A 26,236-nucleotide genomic window follows, 5' to 3' on the forward strand; every position below is an offset into this window, starting at 1 on the left:
ACCTGTGGATCTTGTAAAAATGAATATTCTAATTCAGTAGGTCTGGGATGGGATCTGAGATTCTGCAGACTGTATCTGACAAAAAGAAAGATGATTTTCAGGGAGATACTACCAGGACTCTGACCGAAACTGCTAAGTCTATCTCTACCATTCTTCCTCTGCCAAGCGTCTCACTTGTTTTATGGTTCTTCATTTCTTCTGTGGGCTTCCCTGATGGCTCAATTGCCTGCCAATGCAGGAGATGAGGGTTCGATCCCTGGGTCAGGAAGACACACTGGAGAAGGAAATGGCAACCTACTGTAGTATTTTTGCCTGGGAAATCCCATGGACAGAGGAGCCTCAGTGGGCTGCAATCCATGGGGTTGCAAAAAGAATTGGACGTGACTTAGCAACTGAACAACATTTTTTCTGTATCTAAAGTCTTCCACCTCATAGAGATAAGCCTCACAAGTAAAGGAGAGGAAGATCCCTCTTCTTAACCTTTTGTAACAAGTGTCAATTTAATTGCCCTTTGATCCAATCTGTTACTGTATTAAAGCATATTGTTATCTATCATAATGGTTGAAGCACTACACACTAAAATGAGAATTAATGATAACTTTCCTCCAAAAGGGCACTTCTATTTTAAAAGATTATCTAATCAACCTACATTAATATTTATTAAGGAGACTGCTATGTGGAAAATATTTTAGAGATCCTCTGCTCCTTATTCGTCTGGTAACATGGTATCATTTCCACTTAACTTTAATTGGTCTGGATGGGTTTTAAGTACATAGAACCTATCTTAAGAATATGTAGCCTTGTATCCTCAAAGCCTCCAATCTTACTTCCTCTACCACTGTTAAGTGGCTTCATACTTCACAGTATACTGAAAACAGGGGTTGATACAGTGTACTCAAATACTGGAAATTTTAAATCATAAATCTCTGAATATAATGAGTCTCCATTACTGAAAATCTCATCTTAACAGTAAACTATATTGCAAAAAAAAAGGGGCGGGGAGAGGGGACTTATGAAGGTTTGGTAAGAAACTGTAGACAGGTCATAGTATGGAAAGGAAGCAGAGAAAGGTATCACCTTCTGTGTAGTGAGTGTCCTATAGAGAGAAAAAAGGGATTTTTGCAGAGAGGAAAGAAGATCACAGAGACTAGAGTTGAGTCATAGTATCTTTCACTTTGGAGGGAGCACATGACTCAAACCTTTATGACATTTTTGTGGTTTATTCATTAATAACCAGAGTCTTTGTTAAGTTTCTAATTCAAGTATTCACACCTATTCATAAAATAAAGTATGCTTTCAACATGTTAGTGCAAATGAAATTTTACAAGTCTATTCTACATATTTATTAAACAAAATGAACAATTTTAAAGGTCATAAAGCTACCATATTTCCAAAACAGCAATAATTTCTTATTGCTAAAATAATTTATTTGGATTTTCACATATTTTATTCCATAATTTTCAGAAAACACACCATTTAGGAATAATCCTTCAAAATGATACATACTGGAAAGAAAAGAAAAGTGATCATTAAATTTTTTGTTCCTACAGTATCAGTTTCTTAAAGGACACAGTTAATGTTAATGATTACAATTGACATTATTAAAATTAAAATTTTAAATTTACTGGTTTATTTATCCACTCATTCAAGTTTATAGTTGCCCAAAATGTTACTGAATATGTTAGCTTTTCAACAATTTAAGCAGTAGCTACAATTTAATTATGCTGACCTAGACGCATTTCTGAGACTCCTAGAATTTAAAAACTCAACTCCTTTCTATAATACTCCTTCCAAAAAGATATAGGTGGATACTACTTACTGACTGAGAGTCATATTAAATATATGCTTGCCATTAATTAGCAAGATACTTGGCAGGTGGCCAGAGAATAAGCCTTTCCCCAAGATGCTAACACCTCATTTAGAGGCTATTTTAGACATTTAAAAACTTTTGTTCTTGCATGGGCCTAAAATTTAAAACTATAAGGAGGAAGGAACCCGGGCAATAAAGGTAAGAATGGAAAGGGAGATCCTGAAAAGGTTTTATTTGCTAATGTGAATAAACACATGGTTATTCAAATAATATAAAAAAGGAAATACAAAATTTTAGCAGTTGTAAATAATTATGCTTCATTCTTTTTCTAATTAAATTCTAATGTCACATCAACAAGTTATCAAGATTTATTTTCCAGCAGGTGAATCAAAAATAAATTATCTAAATAAAGTACAATTAAATATTTAACTGCAATGTCAGCAGCCTTTCCAGCATACCTAGTCTGAACTATTATACAGCTGACTAAAATCTTAAACTGGCTTTGACTCATTTTCCTTTCTTACAGCTTAACCATTTTTTGGTTGTTTTTTTGTCAGTATTTGTCAGTATTTCCAGTGTTTCAGTTATTCTCCTCATCTGGACATCCTGCCTAAATGAAAACATCTTAGTAAAGTTAGATAGTTACAGGAATATTGCACAACAGGGTCAGACAGACCTTTCCATGAGTTTCAAAAGGGACTGGTTGGAAAATACACTGCAACCACCAAATCCGTCTTGATGAACATGCCACATTTATAACATTGGGCTTCCAGGATGGCTCAATGGTAAAGAATTTGCCTATCAATGCAGGAAACAGGGTTTGACCCCTGGGTCTGTAAGATCCCCTGGAGAAGAAAATGGCAATTGCTCCAGTATTGCCTGGAAAATTCCATGGACAGAGGAACCTGGCAGGATACAGTCCATGGGGTTGCAAAGAGTCAGACACCACTGGGCAACTGGGCACACACACTCACATGTGCTATCTTACCAGTAAGCACTCATCTTTGGTACAGATGGTTGAGTGGTCAAAAAAGTCTTAAAGGTAAGAGTACTTTGGAAAATACAGAAATACATGTGAGGTATTATTAATGAGGTCTATTAATGATATATTCTAAATATCATTTATATTCTATTATTCCATAATTCAGGTCATTAATGAGAAAGTCTGCTTAATAAAGGTACACTGTCTACATCTGCATAAATTTTACCATAGACTTGAAGTATTTTGCATATGCTCTAGCTTTGATAAAAGCTGGTTATTTTTAAAAGGTGTATTACAATGTATATAAAATTTAAGTATCTCTCTTCTACATTTAACAACTTCTCATTGCTCATAATTTTACTTTTGACTTTCACTGACAATATATACTAATCTCCAATGCTTGAGGAAAAGAATTTTCAGTTTTAAAAATGCCTATATTTGACTGTATTGTATTATTTTATGATTTTGATCATAAATTAGTCAAAATTATTTTATGACTTTGATCATTAACTAGTCAAGATATTTGATTACAAATGAGACCTTAATAGAAATATTTGATTAGAAACAATTTATGAAAATAACATTTCTAAAAAAAAAGAAAAGAAAAGAAAATAACATTTCTAACAAAATAAGATCTATTTTAAACACACACACCTTCTAGTATATGCCTGGTACTTAAACAATAGTCAATAATTATTAAAGAGGTGAATGAAAGTGGTAAGAGATGGTTCTGGTCTTATGAACTGCACATTTCTCCTATTATACCATCTGTCTTCCTAGATGGCACATATGCATAAAACAATACATCTGATTCATTTTTTAAAGCTATTTCTAAAAACAGTCACTAAATGCAGGTTCATTTCAAAAGCAGAAAAGGGGGCCTCAGAAATAACATCTTAGAAGAAGAAAATCAAATTTCAGAGGTAAAATGACAAGAAATCTCTTAGGTTTAAAGTAAAACCATCTCAAAGACTTTCATATTCTCAAAGGGACTACTTTACTCTTTATTCTGCTGCTGCTTAAGGAAAGCAGCAGAAACACTGCAAGAAATGGGTAACTGCAACTTTGTGGTCTAATCCAAAGTCTGAGGATGTCATACCTTCAGCTTTGTTCGTTTTTCTCAAGATTGCTTTGGCAATTCAGGGTTTCTTGTAGTTCCACATAAATTTTAAAATTATTTGATCCAGTTCTGTGAAAAAGTCATGGGTATTTTGCTAGAGATTGCACTGAACCTATAGATTGCTTTAAGTAGTATGAATATTTTAACAATATTGATTCTTCTAATCTAAGAACATGGGATGGCTTTCAATTTCTTCATATCATCTTCAATTTCCTTGATCAGTGTTGTATAATTTTTAGAGTGGAGGTCTTTCACCTCCTTTGTTAAACTTATCCCTATGTATCTTATTCTTTTTGATATGATTTCAAACAGACTGTTTCCTTGCTTTCTTTTTTTTTTTTTTTGACAGTTCATTATATACAAAAGTGACAGATTCCTGTATATCAATTTTGTACCCTGCAAATTTACTGAGTTCATTTACTAGTTCTAGTAGTTTTTGGCAGAGACTTTAGGGTTTTCTATTTATAGTATCATGTCATCTGTAAATAGCGACAATTTTACTTCCTCTCTTCCAATTTCGATGCCTTTTATTTCTCTTCTTTGATTGCTGTGGCTAGGATTTCCAATATTATGTTAAACAGAAGTGGTGAGTGTGGACATCCTTGTTTCATTCCTTATCTTAGAGGAAAGACTTTTAGTTTTTCACTGTTAAGTGAAATATTAATAAGTGAATATTAATATTCACATAGTAAGTGTGGGTTTGTCATAAATGGGCTTTTATCATGTTGAGATAGGTTTCCTCTACACCCACTTTGATGAGAGTTTTTTTTTTTATGAGAGTTTTTATAAAGAATAGGTGCTGAATTTCATCAAATGCTTTTCCTTCATCTGTTGAGATGATCATGATTATTGATTATTAACCTTATGATTATGGTTAATCATGATTATGATTATGATTATGAGCCTTCCTTTTGTTAATGTGGTAGACTGCACTGATTGACCTGTGAACACTGACCCATCCTTGTGTCCCTGGAGTAAATCTCACTTAATTGTGGTCATATCATAATTTTTTCAATTAGCAATAATCGCGCCTTGGATAAACCTCATTGGCTACGACACTGCCACTGCGCAAAGCTGATATCATAATTTTTTATATATGGTTGAACACAGTTTGCTAATTTGCTAATATTTTGTTGAGAATTTTTGCATATATATTCACCAGAGGTATTCTCTTGTAATTTTTTTGTGGGGTCTTTGTGTGATTTTCGTGTCAAGTTAGTGGTAACCCCACAGAATGAGTGTGGGTGAGCTCAACAGTTTTTTGGAACAGTATGAGAGGGACAGGTATTAGCTTTTCTTTGTTATGTTTGATAGAATCTTCCTGTGAAACCATCAAATACTGGACTTTTGCTTGCTGGGTTTCTTTTTAATAACAAATTCAATTTCACTAATAGTGATGGGTCTGTTTACATTGTCTATTTCTTTCCAGTTCACTCCTAGAGGCTGTATGTTTCAGGAATTTGTCCATTTCATCTAGGCTGTCCAATTTGTTGGCATACAACTGTTTGTGGTATTCTTTTATCACTTTTTTGTATCTCTGTGACAGTTTCTTACTTTATTTGGGTCCTCTCTCTTTTATTCTTGATGAGCCTGGCTAAAGTTGTATCAATTTTATCTTTTCCAAAAAAAAGCAGCTCTTGGTTTCATTGATCTTTCCTCTTGCATTTTCTTTTTTTGGGGAGGGGGGTCTCTTTTTGTTTTTGTTTTTTTTCCCCTCTCTCCTCTCTATTTTTTTCTTCCTTCTATTCATTTTGGGCTTTATTTATTCTTCTTTCTCTAATTCCTTTAGATGGTAGGTTCAGTTGTTTATCTGAGTTTTTATTGCTTCTTGAGGAAGACCTGCATCACTTTTAATTTTTTTTTTAATTTTCCATTTATTTTTATTAGTTGGAGGCTAATTACTTTACAATATTGTAGTGGTTTTTGCCATACATTGACATGAATCAGCCATGGATTTACATGTGTTCCCCATCCCAATCCCCCCTCTCGCCTCCCTCCCCATCCCATCCCTCTGGGTCTTCCCAGTGCACCAGCCCTGAGCACTTGTCTCATGCATCCAACCTGGGCTGGTGATGTGTTTCACCCTTGATAGTATACTTGTTTCAATGCTGTTCTCTCTGAACATCCCACCCTCGCCTTCTCCCACAGAGTCTAAAAGTCTGTTCTGTAAATCTGTGTCTCTTTTTCTGTTTTGCATATAGGGTTATCATTGCCATCTTTTTAAATTCCATATATATGCGTTAGTATACTGTACTGGTCTCTATCTTTCTGGCTTACTTCACTCTGTATAATGGACTCCAGTTTCATCCATCTCATTAGAACTGATTCAAATGAATTCTTTTTAACGGTTGAGCAATATTCCATAGTGTATATGTACCACAGCTTATTAAACTTCCCTTTTACAATTATTTTATTTGCATCCCATAGATTTTGGAACATTGTCTCCATTTTGACTTGTCTCAAGGTAAATATTTTCTGATTTCTTCTTTGATTTCCACATTGAACCATTGGTTTTGAAATAGCATATTGTTTAGTCTGTATATTTTCCCCATACTTCTTCCTGTTAACTGATTTCTGATTTCGTACCATTGCTTTCAGAAAATCATGCCTGACAAAATTTTGATCCTCTTAAATTTGTTGGGGTTTATTTTGTGGCCTAGCATATGATTTATGTGGAGACCATTCCATGTACATTTGAAAAGAAAGCATATGCTATTGTTTTGGGATAGAATGTCCTGTCAGTACTGGTTAAGTCCCACTGGTCTAAAGTGTCATTTAAGATCAATTTCCTTATTGATTTTGTCTGAATGATCTGCCCATTGATGTTAAGTGGGATGTTAAATGCCCCTATTATTACTGTATTACTGTCGGTTTCTTACTTCACGTCTCTTAATATTTGCTTATATATTAAGGTGCTCCCAGTATTAGCTGCATACATATTATATCCTCTTCTTGGACTGATCCCTTTGTCTTATAATAATGCCCTTTGTCTTTCATAACAGGCTTTGTTTCAGTGTCTACTTTGTCTGACATGAGTATTTGTTACCTTTGCCTTCTTATCATTTTGATGAAGTATCTTTTTCCATTACTTTCAGTCTCTGTGTGTGTCTTTCTCTCTGAAGTTAGCCTCCTACAAGCAGCATATGGATGGGTCTTGTCTTTTTATCCAGTCAGTCACTCTACGTCATGTCACTGGAGCACTTAGTCAGTTGACATTTGAAGTGATTACTGACAAGTATGTACTCACTGCCATTTTGTCACTTGTTTTCTGGTTGTTTTTGTAGATCTCTTCTTTTCTTCTTTTGGTTTCTTCCCTTGTGGTGTGATGATCTTTCTAGTGATATGCTCCTACTTCTTTCTAGTTTTTGTGTATCTGTCGTAGGTTCATGATTTGCAGTTACCACAGGACTCATATACACGAACTTCTAACTGTATCTACTTATTTTAAACATGTGGTCATTTAAGTTCAAACACATTCTAAAAGATCTACAATTTTCACTCACTACCCTCCCTACATTTTGTGTTTTTGATGTCATATTTTACATCTTCATGTTTCCCTTTACTGATTATTGTAGTTTTAATTGATTTTACAATATTTTATCTTTTCATCTTGGTGCTAGCTTATTTACTTGGTTGATCCTCAGCCTTTAACTATATATTTGCCTTTACTAGTGGGATTTTGCTTTTCCTGTAAATACTTACTTCTCGTTAAAGCTTTATTTTTTCCCCACTTAGAAAATACTCTTTAACCTTTCTTTTAGAGTAGGTTTAGTATTGATGAATTGGTTTTATTTTTGCTTGTCTAAGAAGGTCTTTATCTCTCCTTCAATTCCAAATAATAATCCTGCTGGGCAGAGTATTCTAGGCTGCAGTTTTTTTGCTCTCAGCGCTCTCAACATATCATGCCATTCCCTTCAGGTCTGCAACATTTCAGCAGAGAAATCAGCTGATAGCTTTATGACAGGACTTTTGTATATAACTCTTGTTTTTTCTCTTGTTGCCATTAGAATTCCCTCTTTAACTGCTGTCATTTTAATTAAGATATGTGTGGATCTGTTTGGGGTCATCTTGTTTGGGACCCTTGGTAATTCCTGTATCTGGATATCTTCTTCCTTCCTCAGATTCTGGAAATTTTCAGCCATAGTTTCATCAAATAGATTTCCAGTCCCCTTCTCTGCCTCTTGTCCTTCTGCATGCATGCATGCTCAGTTGTGACCCCACAGACTGTAGCTCACCAAGCTCCTCTATCCATGGGATATTCCGGGCAAGAATACTGCAGTGGGTTGCCAATGCCCTCCTCCTGGGGATCTTCCCAATCCAAGGATTGAACCCATGTTTCCTGCATATCCTGCACTGGCAGGAGGAGTCTTTACCACTGCACCATCTGACTCCTTTAATGTAAGGGCTGATATACCTGATGTTGTCTCAGAGTTCCCTAAATTGTTCTCATTTTAAATGTATCCTTCTTTTGCTGTTTCGAATGGGCAATTTCCATTATTCTATCTTCCAGATCACTTATACTTTCTTCTGTATCACCTAATCTGTTAATTCCTTCTAGTATGTTTTTCTTTTCAGTTACAGTATTCTTTATTTTTTTTTTTCTTCTAATGCTTTTTTTTTTTCTTTTTTTTTATTATTATTTTTTTTTTCCAGTGGGTTTGTCATACATTGATATGAATCAGCCATGGATTTACATGTATTCCCAATCCCGATCCCCCCTCCCACCTCCCTCTCCACCCGATTCCTCTGGGTCTTCCCAGTGCACCAGGCCGGAGCACTTGTCTCATGCATCCCACCAGGGCTGGTGATCTGTTTCACCATAGATAGTATACATGCTGTTCTTTTGAAATATCCCACCCTCACCTTCTCCCCAGAGTTCAAAAGTCTGTTCTGTATTTCTGTGTCTCTTTTTCTGTTTTGCATATAGGGTTATCGTTATCACCTTTCTAAATTCCATATATATGTGTTAGTATGCTGTAATGTTCTTTATCTTTCTGGCTTACTTCACTTTGTATAATGGGCTCCAGCTTCATCCATCTCATTAGGACTGGTTCAAATGAATTCTTTTTAATGGCTGAGTAATATTCCATGGTGTATATGTACCACAGCTTCCTTATCCATTCATCTGCTGATGGGCATCTAGGTTGCTTCCATGTCCTGGCTATTATAAACAGTGCTGCGATGAACATTGGGGTGCACGTGTCTCTTTCAGATCTGGTTTCCTCAGTGTGTATGCCCAGAAGTGGGATTGCTGGGTCATATGGCAGTTCTATTTCCAGTTTTTTAAGAAATCTCCACACTGTTTTCCATAGCGGCTGTACTAGTTTGCATTCCCACCAACAGTGTAAGAGGGTTCCCTTTTCTCCACACCCTCTCCAGCATTTATTGCTTGTAGACTTTTGGATAGCAGCCATCCTGACTGGCGTGTAATGGTACCTCATTGTGGTTTTGATTTGCATTTCTCTAATAATGAGTGATGTTGAGCATCTTTTCATGTGTTTGTTAGCCATCTGTATGTCTTCTTTGGAGAAATGTCTGTTTAGTTCTTTGGCCCATTTTTTGATTGGGTCATTTATTTTTCTGGAATTGAGCTGCAGGAGTTGCTTGTATATTTTTGAGATTAATCCTTTGTCTGTTTCTTCATTTGCTATTATTTTCTCCCAATCTGAGGGCTGTCTTTTCACCTTGCTTATAGTTTCCTTTGTAGTGCAAAAGCTTTTAAGTTTCATTAGGTCCCATTTGTTTAGTTTTGCTTTTATTTCCAATATTCTGGGAGGTGGGTCATAGAGGATCTTGCTGTGATTTATGTCGGAGAGTGTTTTGCCTATGTTCTCCTCTAGGAGTTTTATAGTTTCTGGTCTTACATTTAGATCTTTAATCCATTTTGAGTTTATTTTTGTGTATGGTGTTAGAAAGTGTTCTAGTTTCATTCTTTTACAAGTGGTTGACCAGTTTTCCCAGCACCACTTGTTAAAGAGGTTGTCTTTTTTCCATTGTATATCCTTGCCTCCTTTGTCAAAGATAAGGTGTCCATAGGTTCGTGGATTTATCTCTGGGCTTTCTATTCTGTTCCATTGATCTATATTTCTGTCTTTGTGCCAGTACCATACTGTCTTGATGACTGTGGCTTTGTAGTAGAGTCTGAAGTCAGGCAGGTTGATTCCTCCAGTTCCATTCTTCTTTCTCAAGATTACTTTGGCTATTCGAGGTTTTTTGTATTTCCATACAAATTGTGAAATTCTTTGTTCTAGTTCTGTGAAAAATACCGTTGGTAGCTTGATAGGGATTGCATTGAATCTATAGATTGCTTTGGGTAGAATAGCCATTTTGACAATATTGATTCTTCCAATCCATGAACACGGTATGTTTCTCCATCTGTTTGTGTCCTCTTTGATTTCTTTCATCAGTGTTTTATAGTTTTCTATGTATAGGTCTTTTGTTTCTTTAGGTAGATATACTCCTAAGTATTTTATTCTTTTTGTTGCAATGGTGAATGGTATTGTTTCCTTAATTTCTCTTTCTGTTTTCTCATTGTTAGTATATAGGAATGCAAGGGATTTCTGTGTGTTAATTTTATATCCTGCAACTTTACTATATTCATTGATTAGCTCTAGTAATTTTCTGGTAGAGTCTTTAGGGTTTTCTATGTAGAGGATCATGTCATCTGCAAACAGTGAGAGTTTTACTTCTTCTTTTCCTATCTGGATTCCTTTTACTTCTTTTTCTGCTCTGATTGCTGTGGCCAAAACTTCCAAAACTATGTTGAATAGTAGTGGTGAGAGTGGGCACCCTTGTCTTGTTCCTGACTTTAGGGAAATGCTTTCAATTTTTCACCATTGAGGGTGATGTTTGCTGTGGGTTTGTCATATATAGCTTTTTATTATGTTGAGGTATGTTCCTTCTATTCCTGCTTTCTGGAGAGTTTAATCATAAATGAGTGTTGAATTTTGTCAAAGGCTTTCTCTGCATCTATTGAGATAATCATATGGTTTTTATCTTTCAATTTGTTAATGTGGTGTATTACATTGATTGATTTGCAGATATTAAAGAATCCTTGCATTCCTGGGATAAAGCCCACTTGGTCATGGTGTATGATTTTTTTAATATGTTGTTGGATTCTGTTTGCTAGAATTTTGTTAAGGATTTTTGCATCTATGTTCATCAGTGATATTGGCCTGTAGTTTTCTTTTTTTGTGGCATCTTTGTCTGGTTTTGGAATTAGGGTGATGGTGGCCTCATAGAATGAGTTTGGAAGCTTACCTTCATCTGCAATTTTCTGGAAGAGTTTGAGTAAGATAGGTGTTAGCTCTTCTCTAAATTTTTGGTAGAATTCAGCTGTGAAGCCATCTGGTCCTGGGCTTTTGTTTAGTATTCTTTATTTCTGACTGGTTCTTTTATTTACATTGTTTAGTTCCTTGTTACAATTCTCACTATGTTGATCTATTCTTTTTCCAAATTCAGCTAACATTCTTATTGCCAATGCTTTGAACTTTTTATCTAATAAAGTGTTAATTTCTGTTTCATTAGTTGTTTTTTTAGGACTTCTTTATTGCTCCTTCAATTGAAACAAATTCCTACCTTCTCATTTTGCTTAACTTTCTCTGTCTCTATGAAATTAGGTGGAAAAGTCAGCTACTGCAGTTTTAAAGTGGTATCCTTGCACGGGAACATCCCTGTACAGGTTATATGTACCCACTGGCTTTGGTGGGAGAGTTGGGTCTAATGTGAACACAAGTCACGTCTTTCCCCAGGGTGAGCTGGCAGCTACCACCTTGGTAGGAGGTGGTCCTGGAGATGGGAGGTGCTAGAAAACCAGGTAACTGTTAGGCATTCTCTACTGCTCAGCATTCAACACCACTTTACTAGGGGTGGTGGGTCCCAAGCTGCTGGAGCAGAAGCCCGGAGGATCATGTCTGAGCTGGCTCCATTCCCTTCAAGTGTGTATTCTTACCCATCCCGGTAAAGGCACCCTCACCCCAGAGGTAAGCAGTGCTGGAAAGAGAGGGGGCTGGTGCAGGCCCTCGGAGTGCATCTGGGCATGGGCGGTGTTGACCCCGGCTATAGTCCGCAACCAGACAGCTTCTGACGAGCTCACTTTGTAAAAACCAGTCATGGCTGTCCCCGCCCTGCTCAGATGCCACTTGGGGTATGAACTGCCTTTGTTCCTCACAATCGAACTCCTCCTCAGCTGCTGCAGTCCTTTCTGTATCACGGAGCTCTGTCACTGAACAGGCGGGGCAGGGGCCTGCAACGAGCAGGTCGGGGCACGGGCTGAGTCAGTCTAGCAAAGTCAGGGCCCCAGACTGCCACTGATGCGCGGCCTGTGTAAGCGTCCCCAGCGGCCGCCGCGGCCACCACAGGTCTGAGCCACCTTCGAGCCTCACAGCCGAGTTCTCCCCTCAGCCATGACAACCCTCACCCCAGTGTGGAGCGGCATCGTGGAGCGAGCAGCGCAGGGGCACGTGCCAAGACGGCTGGGGGAGACGAGCGGGTGACTGCCGCAGCTTCAGTCCGCCCTGCTTCCTCACAAGAAGGGTCGAGGCTTCCGACAGCTCTCCTGTTAGTCTCACTGTGCCCCCAACCAAGGGGAATCAGCTTCCCAGTGTCAGACCCCAGGGCTGGGGCACCCAAAATACGACTCAAATCGCGCACTCCCCAGGGAGGACCTCCTCTTCTGAGTCCCCTCCCAGAGGCACAAGTTCAACCTGACTGCCTCTCTACTTGCTTCTGAATCTTCCTTACAGCCTTGGCTGTACAGGAGTCTTTCTGCTACTCTCCAGTTTTCATTGAACATTTTTTCACCTATAGAAAATATTTGGTACTTTTGATGTGTTTATGAAGGAGGTGAGTTCTGCATCCTCGTACTTCACCATCTTAATCCCCTCTTTCGATTTTCTAATTCTTAGAATAACTAATACTTAAGACAGTCTCCAAATTGTAGCACAAATGAACTGCCGAACTGAGTAGTACTTTGGAAAGTGAGAGAGCTAAGAAAAGTAAGTTTCCATCATCAATATCTTGTAATAAACTATAAAGGAAAATAATATAAAAATAATATATTGTATATATAACTGAATCACCTCCTCTGAACCTGAAACATTGTAAGTCAACAATACTTCAATAAAATATATATATTAATTTAAAAAAGAAAAAGAAGAGTAAGTTCAACTGATTTACCTGGACAGATGAACTTGGGTTCCATAATGAATACAAATGGAGCACACCACTAAATGACCTTGACAAACAACACTAGAAACATTACTTTTCCTCATTTGCTGTAATTCTTCCACAAATACAATGAATCATGACAAGTGCTAGGAAGAAAGTCTAATTCACAGAATTTAATAATACTAATTATAGTTATTGTTGTTGTTGACATTACTACTCTTAATGTAAAGCAATTATGAAATTCTCAGAGCAAAAAAGGACAAGGAACTCTTGTTCTCTTGCATCAAGTATTTTCAACCTCACTTAAAAGATTTTAAAATACGTTCAACCTTTTTTAGGTGTCCCTAAAAAGAAGGCATGTTTTAATTAAAATCATAAAACATTTTAGGATATTCTATGAATTTGATGATGTACATGGTTATGATTACATTATCTCTGACAACTCAAGACAGAATATTACTCCCTGCTGGAAAAATTATATGCATGATTTTTTTTTTAAAATTTTGATTAATTCTGTAATTGTCAATTTCATCACTGTGCATTACTGACCAGGAATAATCCACAGCACCACTTTGAAATGCTGGTCTTAAGATTAGCATTTTATAAAGCAATAGTGTAGGATTTATTTGGAAGAAAAAATAAATAAATCCAATTATTTTAGAGAAAAGATTCGTTCCTCAAATCAGCTCAAAGGAAAATATTTAATAAAGTGGCAACTACACTTTTTTAAAGACAATGCTGCCACCTGCTGGAAAAATACAAAATGTCTCCATCATTTCCCAAATGTTAGTGTAAACACATAGTTACATTCAAGAGTTATATATATGGTGATCTGCCAATTACCTACTGAAAAATGATACACCTCACTTGTCTGATTTTTTTTATTTGTCTGATTTTTAACAACTATGTCTTAATTGAACACCAATTAATTATAGTTTTTAGTGTACTCAAATACTAAATACAGATAGGTTGAAATAACATCAAAAACAATGCAGCTCTATAACCACACATAACAGTTGGATGATACAGGTTTTGAATAATCAGATGATGAAATACTCATTCTGAAAGGAAAACAAATATGACTACGTATTTTGACATACGTTTGATGCTAGGAACTAAATTAAGTTCAAACTGGAACCACACTGGAAATGTTAACGGAAAAGATAACCTTACAGATTCTAACAAGAATATTTCAGTCCCTGAAGAATAATTTGGTCCATTCATCATAAATAAAAATGTGCCTTAATAACCTCTTTTAAGATCTTGTAATACTACTTCATCATTTCCTATGTTGTTTTTTTTTTTTTTTAAATATTGCTTTGTTTTTGTTTTTATAGTTCTGGGTCCATAAATATCTCAGTTCATTGAACACCTGTTTTCTGAGTATGTACTCTGTACCCAGGCACACATACATAAAGTTCATTCAAGTATTCAAGATGAAACAAAACCTCATGTTTAAGATAAGGATAATAATCTTTAGTTATATGGTTGTTATAAAGACATGAGATTATCAGTTAACACTCAGTGAATGACTCAGTTATCATTAATGGAAGTATTAGCAAAAAAACTCGAGACTATGGTGATTTGAGAACAAAATGGAGGAAAAAAGTGTTTCTAACTGGTGTTACAAATTAGATACATAAACATTGCTATTAATTTATGTTCACCTAATTTATCTTCCCAAATCCTAATGAATTTATTAAAAAATACAGGATGCAGCTACACTGTAAAGCTGATACAGTTAACCATCAGAAGCTGAGAAACAGAGACCAACAGTCCTGAAATACATAAAACAGATATGTTCTGCATGAAGCAATGTTGAATATATATTTATCATCTGAGAAAATTAATCAATGATACATGATAACATGGAAAGTAAAACCAAGAATGCTGTACTGGTCTATAAATCAGCACAGACAAAACAGGTCACACTGGAAAGAATGTCTATGGGTTTTTCCAAAAAGTAGTACGAGAAAACCTCAAGTTTAGAGCAACGGGTGTAAGAGCAAGGAGCAAATAAATGAAAAGGGTCAAGTCAAAGGAATCTGGGAATGCCACAAGTGCTTCTAACATGGAGGCCTAGTTATCACTGATGTGAAGAGCTTGTAAGATGTCACAAAATGAGATCTTTTTTTTAAAGCTTCCAAACAACAGCACGTGCTAAGTACCCCAATGAGCCCCTCCCCTATTTCTCATAGGCAACTATTAATATGACTCTGACCTGATACTGACATTCTTAAGATTCCCGCTTGCAGGGGTTGAAAGTGAAGGCATCCGGAGTACTGAATACAGTTCTCCCAGAGCAATTCCACCAGGGCCCTGTAAGAAGCCACAGGCCTGTAGCATTCACTCAGGTCTGTCTCAGTACAGTCAAGTTCAGGTAAAATGAGGACTCTGCTACAAAAGACATCTAAAAAGGTAGTCAGGTATCTATGGTGAAACAGATCACCAGCCCAGGCTGGATGCATGAGACAAGTGCTCGGGCCTGGTGCACTGGGAAGACCCAGAGGGATCGGGTAGAGAGGGAGGTGGGAGGGGGGATCAAGATGGGGAATACATGTAAATCCATGGCTGATTCATGTCAATGTATGACAAAAACCACTACAATATTGTAAAGTAATTAGCCTCCAACTAATAAAAATAAATGAAAAATAAATAAATAAATAAAATAAAAAGGTAGTCAGGGATAAGAAGACACAAACAACAAAGCCTAAAAGAATATGATGATCACAGAAGAAATATACCACTTCCTATCACAAACATTAATGGGCTAATGCCATTAAAAAAAAAAAGTGACTTGTCAACACCCACTCCAAAAAAGCAGGGGTATGTGCGAGAGAGAGAGAAAAGTTTTTAACATAAAGAGGAAACTTATAAACTACAGGAGACTTTAAAGGTCTCTTAAAAAGTCCCAAATTAGTGGGATTTTCTTGGTGGTCCACACTCCTAACGCGGGGGCCTGGGTTCCATCCATGGCTGGGGAAAAGATCACATATACCACAACTAAGAGTTCAACATGCCACAACTAAAGAACCCATGTGCCACAACTAAAAAAAATATTAAAAAGATCCCGCATGCCATGGCTAAGACCTGGCACAGCCAAATAAATAAATATTAAGAAAAAAACTGTATGAGTGATCATAATGCAAAGATTTTGTTTGGAGCTCAATTTATACCAACTGCAAAACTAAGTAAACCAATAAGAGAATTACAGGGAACATAAGAATTCTCTTGTAAGTAAGAGAATTATAGACAACTAGGGAAATGGGAAGGACAGAAAATTTGATATTAAGAAAGTTTTTATTTCTGTATGTGATGATGGTGTCATTTTTATAATTAAAAAGAGGTACTTCCCTGGTAGTACAATGGCTAAAAATGCACCTGCCAGTGCAGCAGACATAGGTTCAATCCCGGATCCAGGAAGATTCCACATGCTAGGGGGCAACTAAGCCCGTACACCACAACTGCTGAGCGCTCACGCTGCAGCTATTGAAGCCCGCGTGCCCTAGAGCCCACACACCGCGGTGAAGAGGGGTCTCAGTTCGCTGCAACTAGAGAATGCCCATGTGCTGCAATGAAGACCCAGAACAACCAAAATAATTTTTTTAATTTAAAAAGAGAGTCGACAAAAAAAATAAATAAATAAATAAAAATAAAAAATAAAAAGAGTCTGTGTTCGAGACATGTAAGAGATGTTTATAGGTAAACTGACATGATGTTCGGTATTTGTTTCAAAATTAGAGGAGAGGTGGGTAGCAGGGTGGGAAGAAAATAAAATTTAGTCATGCATTAATAACTGTCTCAAGTGAGTGATGGGTAGGTACATGGAGGTTTCCACTATCATTCTATTTTTTATATTTGAAATATTTTATAATTCAATAGTCAAAGATAATTGAATAAAGAAAACAAATGATTCTCAGGTTAGAAAAGACATAAAATCCAACTACTTTTTCTTAAAAGGAAGCACATAGACATAAAATAAACTTTAATTTTAAACAAACTTCCATTTTAGATGGACAAACCTCAATTCTAAATTATCACCTTTAAAGCGTGGTTTATTTGACTTCCCAAAAGTGTCTGGAAATGCCATATTCAAAGGCCACCTTCTTTTTATTTTAAAACCAAAAAGCATGAAATGTAAAATTCAGGAAATGTTATTATAAACATGTCTGGCACACTGATAATCTAAACATATGTGAATCTAAACACAATCAAATTAATATAGAAAGTATAAATATATAATTTGGTAATAAATGCTTTCACTAAAATCTTAGCACAGACTTTCTTTGTTCACAATTTCTATAAATATACAATAATGCTTCATTAAAAACCTGAACACAAAGTGAAAAAAATCTTTTAGAATGTAAGATTTTCTAATACAATGCTGAACTTGAATAGGTTTATTTCTTAATCATGAAACAGTTCAAAAATCACTGCCAGTAGCCTGGTGTAAACTCACTATAAAAGCCCTAGTGAAGGTTCTACAGGTTTTTTAAATATGTTCCAAAAACAAATCTAGCATGTTTGATTAAATATTTGTCCTGGATTCTAGAAGAAAGAGTCATTGCTATCTAACGCCCACTGTTATCCCTGCCTTGCCCCCAATCTATTCCATTTTGGGAATATCATCTGAAGCTCAATATTATGCAAAGTTACAGACTAGATGCAAGACTAGGGCTTCCCTGGTGGTTCAGATAGTAAAAAATCCACCTGCAATGCAGGAGACCTGGCTTCCATCCCAGGGTCAGGAAGATCCCCTGGAGAAGGGAATGGCTACCCACTCCAGTATTCTTACCAGGAGAATTCCATGGACAGAGGAGCCTGACGGGCTACAGTCTATGGGGTCACAAAGAGTCAGACACTGACTAACACTTTCAATATCACAGTGTATAAGATGCAACTTAAGATGCAACTCTTATATAAGTACATTCAGTTAATTTTAATGTTATGATTTTTTTGAATGCTGAAAATTAAATACTATCTCTGACTCAAATCCCTGACATATCGGAAATCATGTAAGCTTTCAGGTTTGAGCTCTCCTAATAGCATAAACACCCAGGCTTCTTACAAATCATTGATCTAAAGATTAGATTAAAAACAAGTATCACTTTCAAAGTGAAAGTGAAGTCGCTCAGTAGTGTCTGACTCTTTGCGACCCCATGGACTGCAGCATACCAGGCTTCTCCGTCCATGGGGTTTTCCAGGCAAGAGTACTAGAGTGGGTTGCCACTTCCTTCTCCAGGGGATCTTCCCAACCCAGGGATCGAATCCAGGTCTCTCGCATTGTAGGCAGACGCTTTACCCTCTCAGCGACCGGGGAAGCCCAAGATCACTTTCAAGATGGACTCAAAGGTCATGAATGTCTGCCAGGTGGTTTGGATTTACCCTCAGGTGATAGGAAGCCACTGAAATGACCGGTTTCCCAAATACCTGTCTCTTAATCTCATGTTATTTTTTCCCTGCCTGAATCCAACTATTCCTACAGTTTTAGTGATCACCTATATTAAGATGGCTTCCAAATTTGTACTAAAGTACAAATCGCTGACATGTTTGGAAGTGCAGTGCCTGATTATAAAGCTGCCCTCTTATAAGCAACGAATTATGTATTCTTTCACCAACCCCACCCTAAAGGCTGCTCATCTGTTTGTATTAGTCCCTGTTAGCCTCTATTTGCATGGATCAATACACCACCATCCACCAGTTCTCCAGAATTAAAACAAAAAAATCATCTTTGGCCTCTCCTCTTTTCTTTCCCTTCTACCAGTCCAATTCATTACCAAGTCCAAAAGCTTTGCTAAACCAAACTCTTCTTTCCATTTCCTTCACTTCAGCCCAGTAAGATCTCTCTCTAGGATCAGGGTAAATCCAACAATGCTCTCACCTAGTAGAACTGCAGTTCCTTCCTTTCCCCTCGAGCTCATCTTTCGCAGAGCTTCCAGAGTCATCTCTCTAATAGTTCTAATTATGTCACAAACTTCTCTCTGTTGAAAAGCTTTCAATGGTTACCTACTACCTCAGAATGAAATATAAACTTCAAACCTAAGTAAGGTCTTTTATAAGCTGACCCTGTCTATCACCTCACTAGAACAGCTTTCTACTGTTCTTCTGCACTGAAGTCTACCCACATGGGACTCACCTTCTCATCTCTGTGGTATTTCCCATCTCTTCCCACCACGGACCAGGAATACACTCCTACCACTCTTTGTGAAATCCTATTTATCCTTCAAGGTGCTGATCAAATGTCTCCAGCTACTTATCTCCCTAAATTCTCCCAGTACAATCAAACATAAAGCACTCTCTTCCTTCTCTAGTATAGCCCTAACAGTCTGAAAGTTGGTTCTTATTAAAAAAAAAGGTAAACATCTACCCTCTGATCTAAGTTCTGAGTTAAAGGCTATACAGATGAGCCTAATCCTTTTCTATACTACAATTTTTCAAATACTTGAAGCTTCTCCTAAAACTGATCTTCACAGGGTAAACCTGCTCAAGACTCGCAGGTAATAAAACTTACAGACATAATCTCTAGAAAATTTCATCATCATAACTATTCCTGTCTGGACTCTCTAGATTTCCAAGCATCTCTTCTAAAGCATTGTGTCCAAAAATAAACACAATACTCAAAACAAAAAAACTGGTACTTTTGCAAATTATGCACAATATTCACCACCTCCCCCCAAATCTCACAGTGTCTATTAGCAAATTAACAGCTCAAGATAGTTCAGTTAATAAATTTGTTAGTTTTAGGGGTGCAGATGTTTAATAAATGTGCAAAAAAAAGAAGTGAAAATAACAAAACAAGGTTCAAAAAGGTTCCTGTCAGAATCAAGTATACAAATATAAGAATTTATCTTAGAAAGGAAGAGAATTACCTTTTGAAACATGAGATAAGTGGATCTGGATGGATAAAATCTCAAGCAAATTACACATAAGAAGAGTGCGATAACAAAGGAATTTTCTAGATAAAGTTTAAGGAATCTTTTACTAAATAATCTACTCTAGAGCAGGCAAATTTTCAATAAAAAATATGTTAATCAGTACTTTGTTATCAAAAACGCCAAATACATTCGATGCTCTTTATCTTTTTATCCTGAAATGTCAATAGGTTTTTTTTTTTTTTAGTTAAAATTTCAACAATTCTAAACTTAAAATTATCAGCTGACTGGATAATACTCAAGACTTATTCTGAACTACATAACAACAGATTTTTCTCTTATTCAATAATATCCTATGTAGAAAATACAGTAGTTCTTTGATGACTAGCACCAGAGTAATTAACTGAATTAAAAGAAAAACTAATTTCCACTAAAGGGTTCTTAAACACTACTCATTGGTGGTGTTCAATTTATGCAATTCAAAGAAAACTCAAGGAGACCTGTAAGAAACACCTTTCATATCCAGGAAATAAAAAAGTTAGATGACTTATCTTTGGAAAAGTTGCTTGAAAACAAACTAAAAATATTTTCCCTTGATTTATAGCAGAAGGCTTAGGAAATCTGTAATGGTATTTACAGACTGTACAACATAGCTATGCCACAGTCCTCAATTATCCAAGAGCTGAGACACAGAGAGATATTAGACAGCTGCATACAATGATTGTATTACATTATTAATAAAAGCTGAATTTTTCTCACAATCAAGACTACATGGATTCAAAATACCAAGCTAATTGAAGTATAAATTAGCATAAGCACTTTGGAAAACAAGTTGGTATTATAATAAAACTAAAGATAAACATATCCTTTGACTCACAAATTATATTATTTTAGAATACACATGATTTTGCAAATTTAAGTCTTTCTTTAATGATACTGTATTTTCAAAGAAATGAAATTAATACAAAATTTTTTAATGGTCAAAAGACTTAACAGATACTTCACCCAAAGATCCATGGATGGCAAATAAGCATATGAAAAGATTCTTAACATCCTCAGTCATTAGGAAAATGGAAATTAAAACCACAATGAGATAACACTAGCTACTTACTGCTGTTGTTTAGTCACTAAGTCATGTCTGATTCTTTGTGACCCCATGGACTGGGGTCTGCAAGGCTCCTCTGTCCATGGAATTTCCCAGACAAGAATACTAGAGTAGGTTTCCATTTCCTTCTCCAGGGGATCTTCCAGACTTAGGGACTGACCCTCATCTTCTGGATTGGCAGGTGGGTTCTTTACCACTGCACTACCAGGGAAGCCCTGTCTACCCATTAGAATGGTTTAAAATAAAAACATAAATTAAAAAACTGGCAGAACCTAGTACTGGTGAGAATGTGAAACTAAACTTTCATGTGTTGCTGGCAGGAATGCAATATGGTACAACCAGTTTGGAAAACAGTTTCTTATAAAGTTAGTTATATATATTGACACATTTACCACAAAAGACAGCAATCCCACTCCTAGCTGTTCACCCAAGAGAATTATGTTCATTTGAAATCCTGTTTGGGGATTTTCATAGAGGCTTTCTGCACAGTAACCAAAATCTAGAAACAACCTAAAGGTCATTCAGCAGATGAACGGTTAAACTCTGGTAAACCTGCATAATGGAATGGAATACTACTTACTAACAAAAAGGAACTACTGACACACGGATGCATCTCAACTGCATCACAGCACATGAAATACACTAGACTCAAAAGACTGCTTCTTCTATAACTCCATTTACACAAAATCCTGGAAAAAGCAAAACTATAAATATAAATAAATCAGTGGTTGCCAACAGCAGGGTATGGGGTGAGGGAACCAACTACTAAGGGGAAAGAGGGACTTCTGGGGGTGATGCAACTGCTCTATATCTTGATTCTAGTGATATTTACAATGGTGCATTTGTCAAAAATTATAAAATCATACATCAAAAAGGATGAATGTTACCATATGTAAAGTATACTTTAGATCAATCTGATGTTTTTATATTTGTTTTTAATGTTACCTGACAACTTATGAAAAAGAAACATCTTTCCCTCTGTTTGCAATCTGTCAAGAAATACTTCACCACCATGCTAGGTTCTTTGTGGACTTTTTTAAAAAAGAAATATCTCCTGCCCTGTAAACGCTCATTAGGGAAACAAGTCTAAGATATTAAAATAATTTACAGAAAAATGTTAGGCAAAACAATTTTGAGTAGTAAAAAATATACTTTACACGTGCTCTACGAGGAAGAAGAAATTTCCTCTATCAAGAGTTATAGGAAGTGAATGAAACACCACTTTCAAAGGTCTTAGTGCTTCTCAATATTATTATCTCTTTCAAGCAAGGATCCTGATACTTGGGAGGACAAATACTTTGCCCATGATCCCTCAGTTATTAGACGTCAAAGTTGAGATTCTAGAACCCAAACCTCTCTGACCCCAAAGCCTGAGATCTTCTGCATCCTGGTGATGCAAAACACAGAAGAGATTACTGCCACTTGGTGTGATTTCAAGGACCAAGAACGCCCCCTACCTCCGCAAACACCCATACTTAACCGCAAGATTCCAACACAGAAACACGATTAGCGCCATGTATCTTAAAGTGGGCGCAACAGGGTCTTGGGAGTGCAAACTCGAGGGAAAGGTAACGTGGGCTCTGGTGATGGGATCTCTTTTCCACACTGTCAGTGAGCATGGACCTACTTCTGACAGTTTTGTCCGCGAGGAAGGTGACGCTTGGGGCCAACGCCGGAGCCACTTTAAAAGGTCAACATCAAGAGAGAGGAGAGCAGAGGCGCTCAAAATAACATCTCTTCAGTTTCCCCACGAAAAGGTGGGCACTGGCGACCACGGAGGAGGAAAGGTACGTCCCTAACTCTCCCTGGACCCTTTGGTGAAAACCTCCCTGGACTTGTCCCTGTCTACTCTGCCGATTGCAAGGACCCCGGCGCTGGGCGGAGGAGTGTGCTGCGCCCGGCGCCGAGGCGGCCGGGCTCAAGACCTAGACGCTGCGGCGCAGGGACTCAGGCACTTGCGGGCCACTCAGCGAGAGCCTGACTGCAAGCCAGTGGCTAGCGCGGAGGGCGCGGCGGAGTGTACAAACTTGGCTGAGCACTCTGCTAATTACCAGTCGTGCCGCCCGTCGTTTTCCGAAGACCCAACCGCTGCCCTCGCTCTCATCTCACCTCTCCAGTTCTTGTACTCCGGGATATAATAGTATTTGTTCCCGAACCGGTCTGTGCCCACTTGCTCCTTCACTTCCTTTGACAGTGCTCGCCGCAGGGCGCCGAACAAACGCTGAGACCAACCCATGCTGTCGCACCAGCTCCCGCGCGGGTGCGGCGGGATCTGCCGGGATCTCAGCAACCAAAGAGGGAACGCCCCCGCCGCTGACCCCGCCCACCAACTCCGAGGCGTCTCACCCACCTCCATCCGCGTACTCTCTAATAAAGGCGCTCTCCATTGGTCGGATGGCATCACGCTTAACCAATGGGAGGCTCCGCTGCTACAACCCCGCCTCCGAGTTCTGTCATGGCAGCGTCCAGTTCTCAAGCCGATGTGAAAGGACGGGATGCTAGGGTTCTTGTCAGCGCGACAAGCGGGTTTAGAAGACCCTCTTCGCCTCCGGAGAGCAGAGTCCACACGGAGGTAAAGAAAGCCTTACTTTTTTCTCTAACATGCTAGTTAAAAGGTAGACCAAGACTGTGTTAGCCTTGCCTCACACTTTTTCCTGCCACCACGCTGGGCTTTACTCTCTTCTGTTCTGTGACTTGAGAAAACAGATTACCTTTTATACACCCATAGGCAACTGGGTGTGAACGCAGGCCTGGGTGAGGGCGCTTTACATCGAAATGAGGATGTTTTGATTTTATTTTATTCCTTTTTCTTCATGCTTTCTCCCCGCCTCCCAAGGAAGAACTATTCTCCAAGAATTTATTCTTTCATTTAGTTAGCGTTTTTAGTGAGGTCCTACCATGTGCCAAGCAATATGTTAAAGGCCGAGCATAGGCCAGAAATTGAACAAAATTTAGCGTGACTCGAGGCAGAGAACTGTGAGGAGAGGGCCATTGACAAAAGATGAAGCTGGGGAAGTAGAGGGGGCTAGATGGGTAAGTAACTTGTATGCTTGGTTATGAGGTATGAAGATCAGAAAAAGGTGACAACTATTGCATTTTGTCATCAGCTTGAAGAATGGATTGAAGTTGAGAGCAAGAGTGGGAACCAAGTTAGGTAACTGTTGCAAGGAGAGTGTTGATGGAAGCCTGAGCCAGGGTTGTGGCAGCTGGAACCAAGAGGGTGAAGATATTTGAAAAATATCTAAGAAACAGAATCACAGGTCTTTTTTCAGCCCTATGAAGAGTGTTGTCTCATATATTGTATTTACACACATTGTAAACTCCACCGGAACAATTTTTGTTTTCAGTCATCAAACATATTTTAAAGAAAAGAATAATCTGTTTAGAGCTGTATCATTTCTGTTGCTCTCTCTTCATTCCTGATATCCTGAGTTTCCTTCTTATATCACTTTGCTTCTGTCTGAAGAACTTTATTTAGCAGTTCTTATAGAGCAAGTCTTGATGGCTCTGTGGTTCGTGGAAAGGAATCTGCAGTCATTTGAACCATTGTTTCTCTACAGGTAATTTGTTATCCTCTGGTTGCTTTGAAATTGTCTTTGTTTTTTGTTTTCAGCGGTTTGATTTATTTCTTACAACTTTTTTTTTTTAATTGACGTATACCCAGGTGGCACAATGGTAAAGAATCCACCTGTTATTGCAGGAGACTTAAGAAACATGGGTTTGATCCCTGGGTCAGGAAGATCCCCTGGACAAGGGCATGGCAACCCACTCCAGTATTCTTGGAGGGAAAATCCCATGGACAGGGGAGTCAGGTGGGCCACAAAGAATCAGACATGACACAGTGACTGAGCACACACACACATGGTTGGTTTATAATGTCCCAATCTCTACTGTACAGCATAGTGACAGTTGTATACATACATATATCTATGTATGTACAATATATACATGAATATATGCATTCTTTTTTAATATTCTTTTCTATTATGGTCTATCATGGGATATTAAGTATATTAAGTTGGTACAAAAGTAATTGCTGTTTTGGACTATAAATTTTAAATCATCATGTGCTGTGTTTAGTTGCTCAGTTGTGTCTGACTCTTTGCAATCCTATGGTCTGCAGCCCACCAGGCTCCTCTGTCCATGGGGATTCTCCAGGTAAGAATACTGAAGTGGATTGCCATGCCCTCCTCCAGGGGATCTTCCCAACTCAGGGATCGAACCCAGGTCTCCCACATTGCAGGCAGATTTTTTACCATCTGAGCCACCAGGGAAGCCCGAGAATACTGGAGTTGGTATCCTATCCCTTCTGCAGGGTATGTTCTGGCTCAGGAATTGAACCAGGGTCTCTTGCATTGCAGACAGTTTCCTTTCCAGCTGAGCTACCAGTGAAGCTCAAACTAGGTTCAAACACATTTATTAGTCAAAATAGTAACCATTACAATCAACACATTTTTGCCAACAAGAAATAGGTTTGTTTATTCTGGTAGCATAAAAATCTGTGCTTCAGGACTCGATGAACTTTTGGAAAGCATTTTCTGCCTCCTGCTGGTTGTGAAAGTGTTTTCCCTGCAAAAAGTTGTCTAGATCCTTGAAGAAGTGGTAGTCATTTGGCAAGAGGTCAGGGAATATGATGGATGAGGCAAAACATCATAGCCCAATTCTTTCAACTTTTGAAGCGTTGGCTGTGCAACATGTGGTCAGGAATTGACGTGGAGAAGAATTTGGCCATTTCTGTTGACCAGTGGCAGCTGCAGGCCTTGTAGTTTTCAGTGCATCTCATCGATTTGCTGAACATACTTAGACATAATGGTTTCGCTGGAATTCAGAAAGCTGTTATGGGTCAGACCAGTGGCAGACCACCAAACAGTGACCATGACCTTCTTCTGGTGCAAGTTTGACTTTGGGAAGTGCTTTGGAGCTGCTGCTTGGTCCAGCCACTGATCTGGTCATCTCTGTCATATAAAATCCACCTCTCATCACATGTTGCAATCTGGTTGAGAAATGGTTCTTTGTTTTTGCATAGAATAAGAGAAGACACTTCAAAACGATTTTTTTTTTAATTTGTGATTAGCTCACAAGGCACTCACTTATTGAGCTTTTTCACCTTTTAGTTTGCTTCAAATGCCAAACAACCGTAGAATGATTGACATTAAGTTCTTCAGCAACTTCTCATGTA

The 26,236-nt window shown here is 37.8% G+C and overlaps 2 protein-coding genes and 1 pseudogene across 6 annotated transcripts in view; 1 reads left to right on the forward strand and 2 right to left on the reverse strand.

The window, feature by feature from the left end:
- Positions 1-23,371, reverse strand: part of NDUFAF2 (NADH:ubiquinone oxidoreductase complex assembly factor 2) — a 164,274-nt gene extending 140,903 nt beyond the window's left edge. For all 3 annotated transcript variants that reach the window (XM_043488483.1, XM_043488484.1, XM_043488482.1), the window contains exon 1: positions 23,167-23,371. In XM_043488483.1, coding sequence (XP_043344418.1) covers positions 23,167-23,293 — 127 coding nt within the window. In that variant the 5' untranslated portion in view covers positions 23,294-23,371. The remainder of the gene's footprint in view (positions 1-23,166) is intronic.
- LOC122454674 lies at positions 4,789-4,988 on the reverse strand (annotated as a pseudogene).
- Positions 23,372-23,455: 84 nt separating the features above from the next.
- The window catches only part of ERCC8 (ERCC excision repair 8, CSA ubiquitin ligase complex subunit), a 49,538-nt gene continuing 46,757 nt past the window's right edge, over positions 23,456-26,236 (forward strand). The window contains exon 1 of one of the 3 annotated variants that reach the window (XM_043488479.1): positions 23,456-23,629. In XM_043488479.1, the coding sequence (XP_043344414.1) occupies positions 23,471-23,629 (159 nt within the window). In that variant the 5' untranslated portion in view covers positions 23,456-23,470. The remainder of the gene's footprint in view (positions 23,630-26,236) is intronic. The other 2 variants (XM_043488477.1, XM_043488478.1) reach the window with 2 other exon arrangements.

Source organism: Cervus canadensis, chromosome 16 (genome assembly GCF_019320065.1).
Source record: "Cervus canadensis isolate Bull #8, Minnesota chromosome 16, ASM1932006v1, whole genome shotgun sequence".
Classification (NCBI taxonomy): domain Eukaryota; kingdom Metazoa; phylum Chordata; class Mammalia; order Artiodactyla; family Cervidae; genus Cervus; species Cervus canadensis.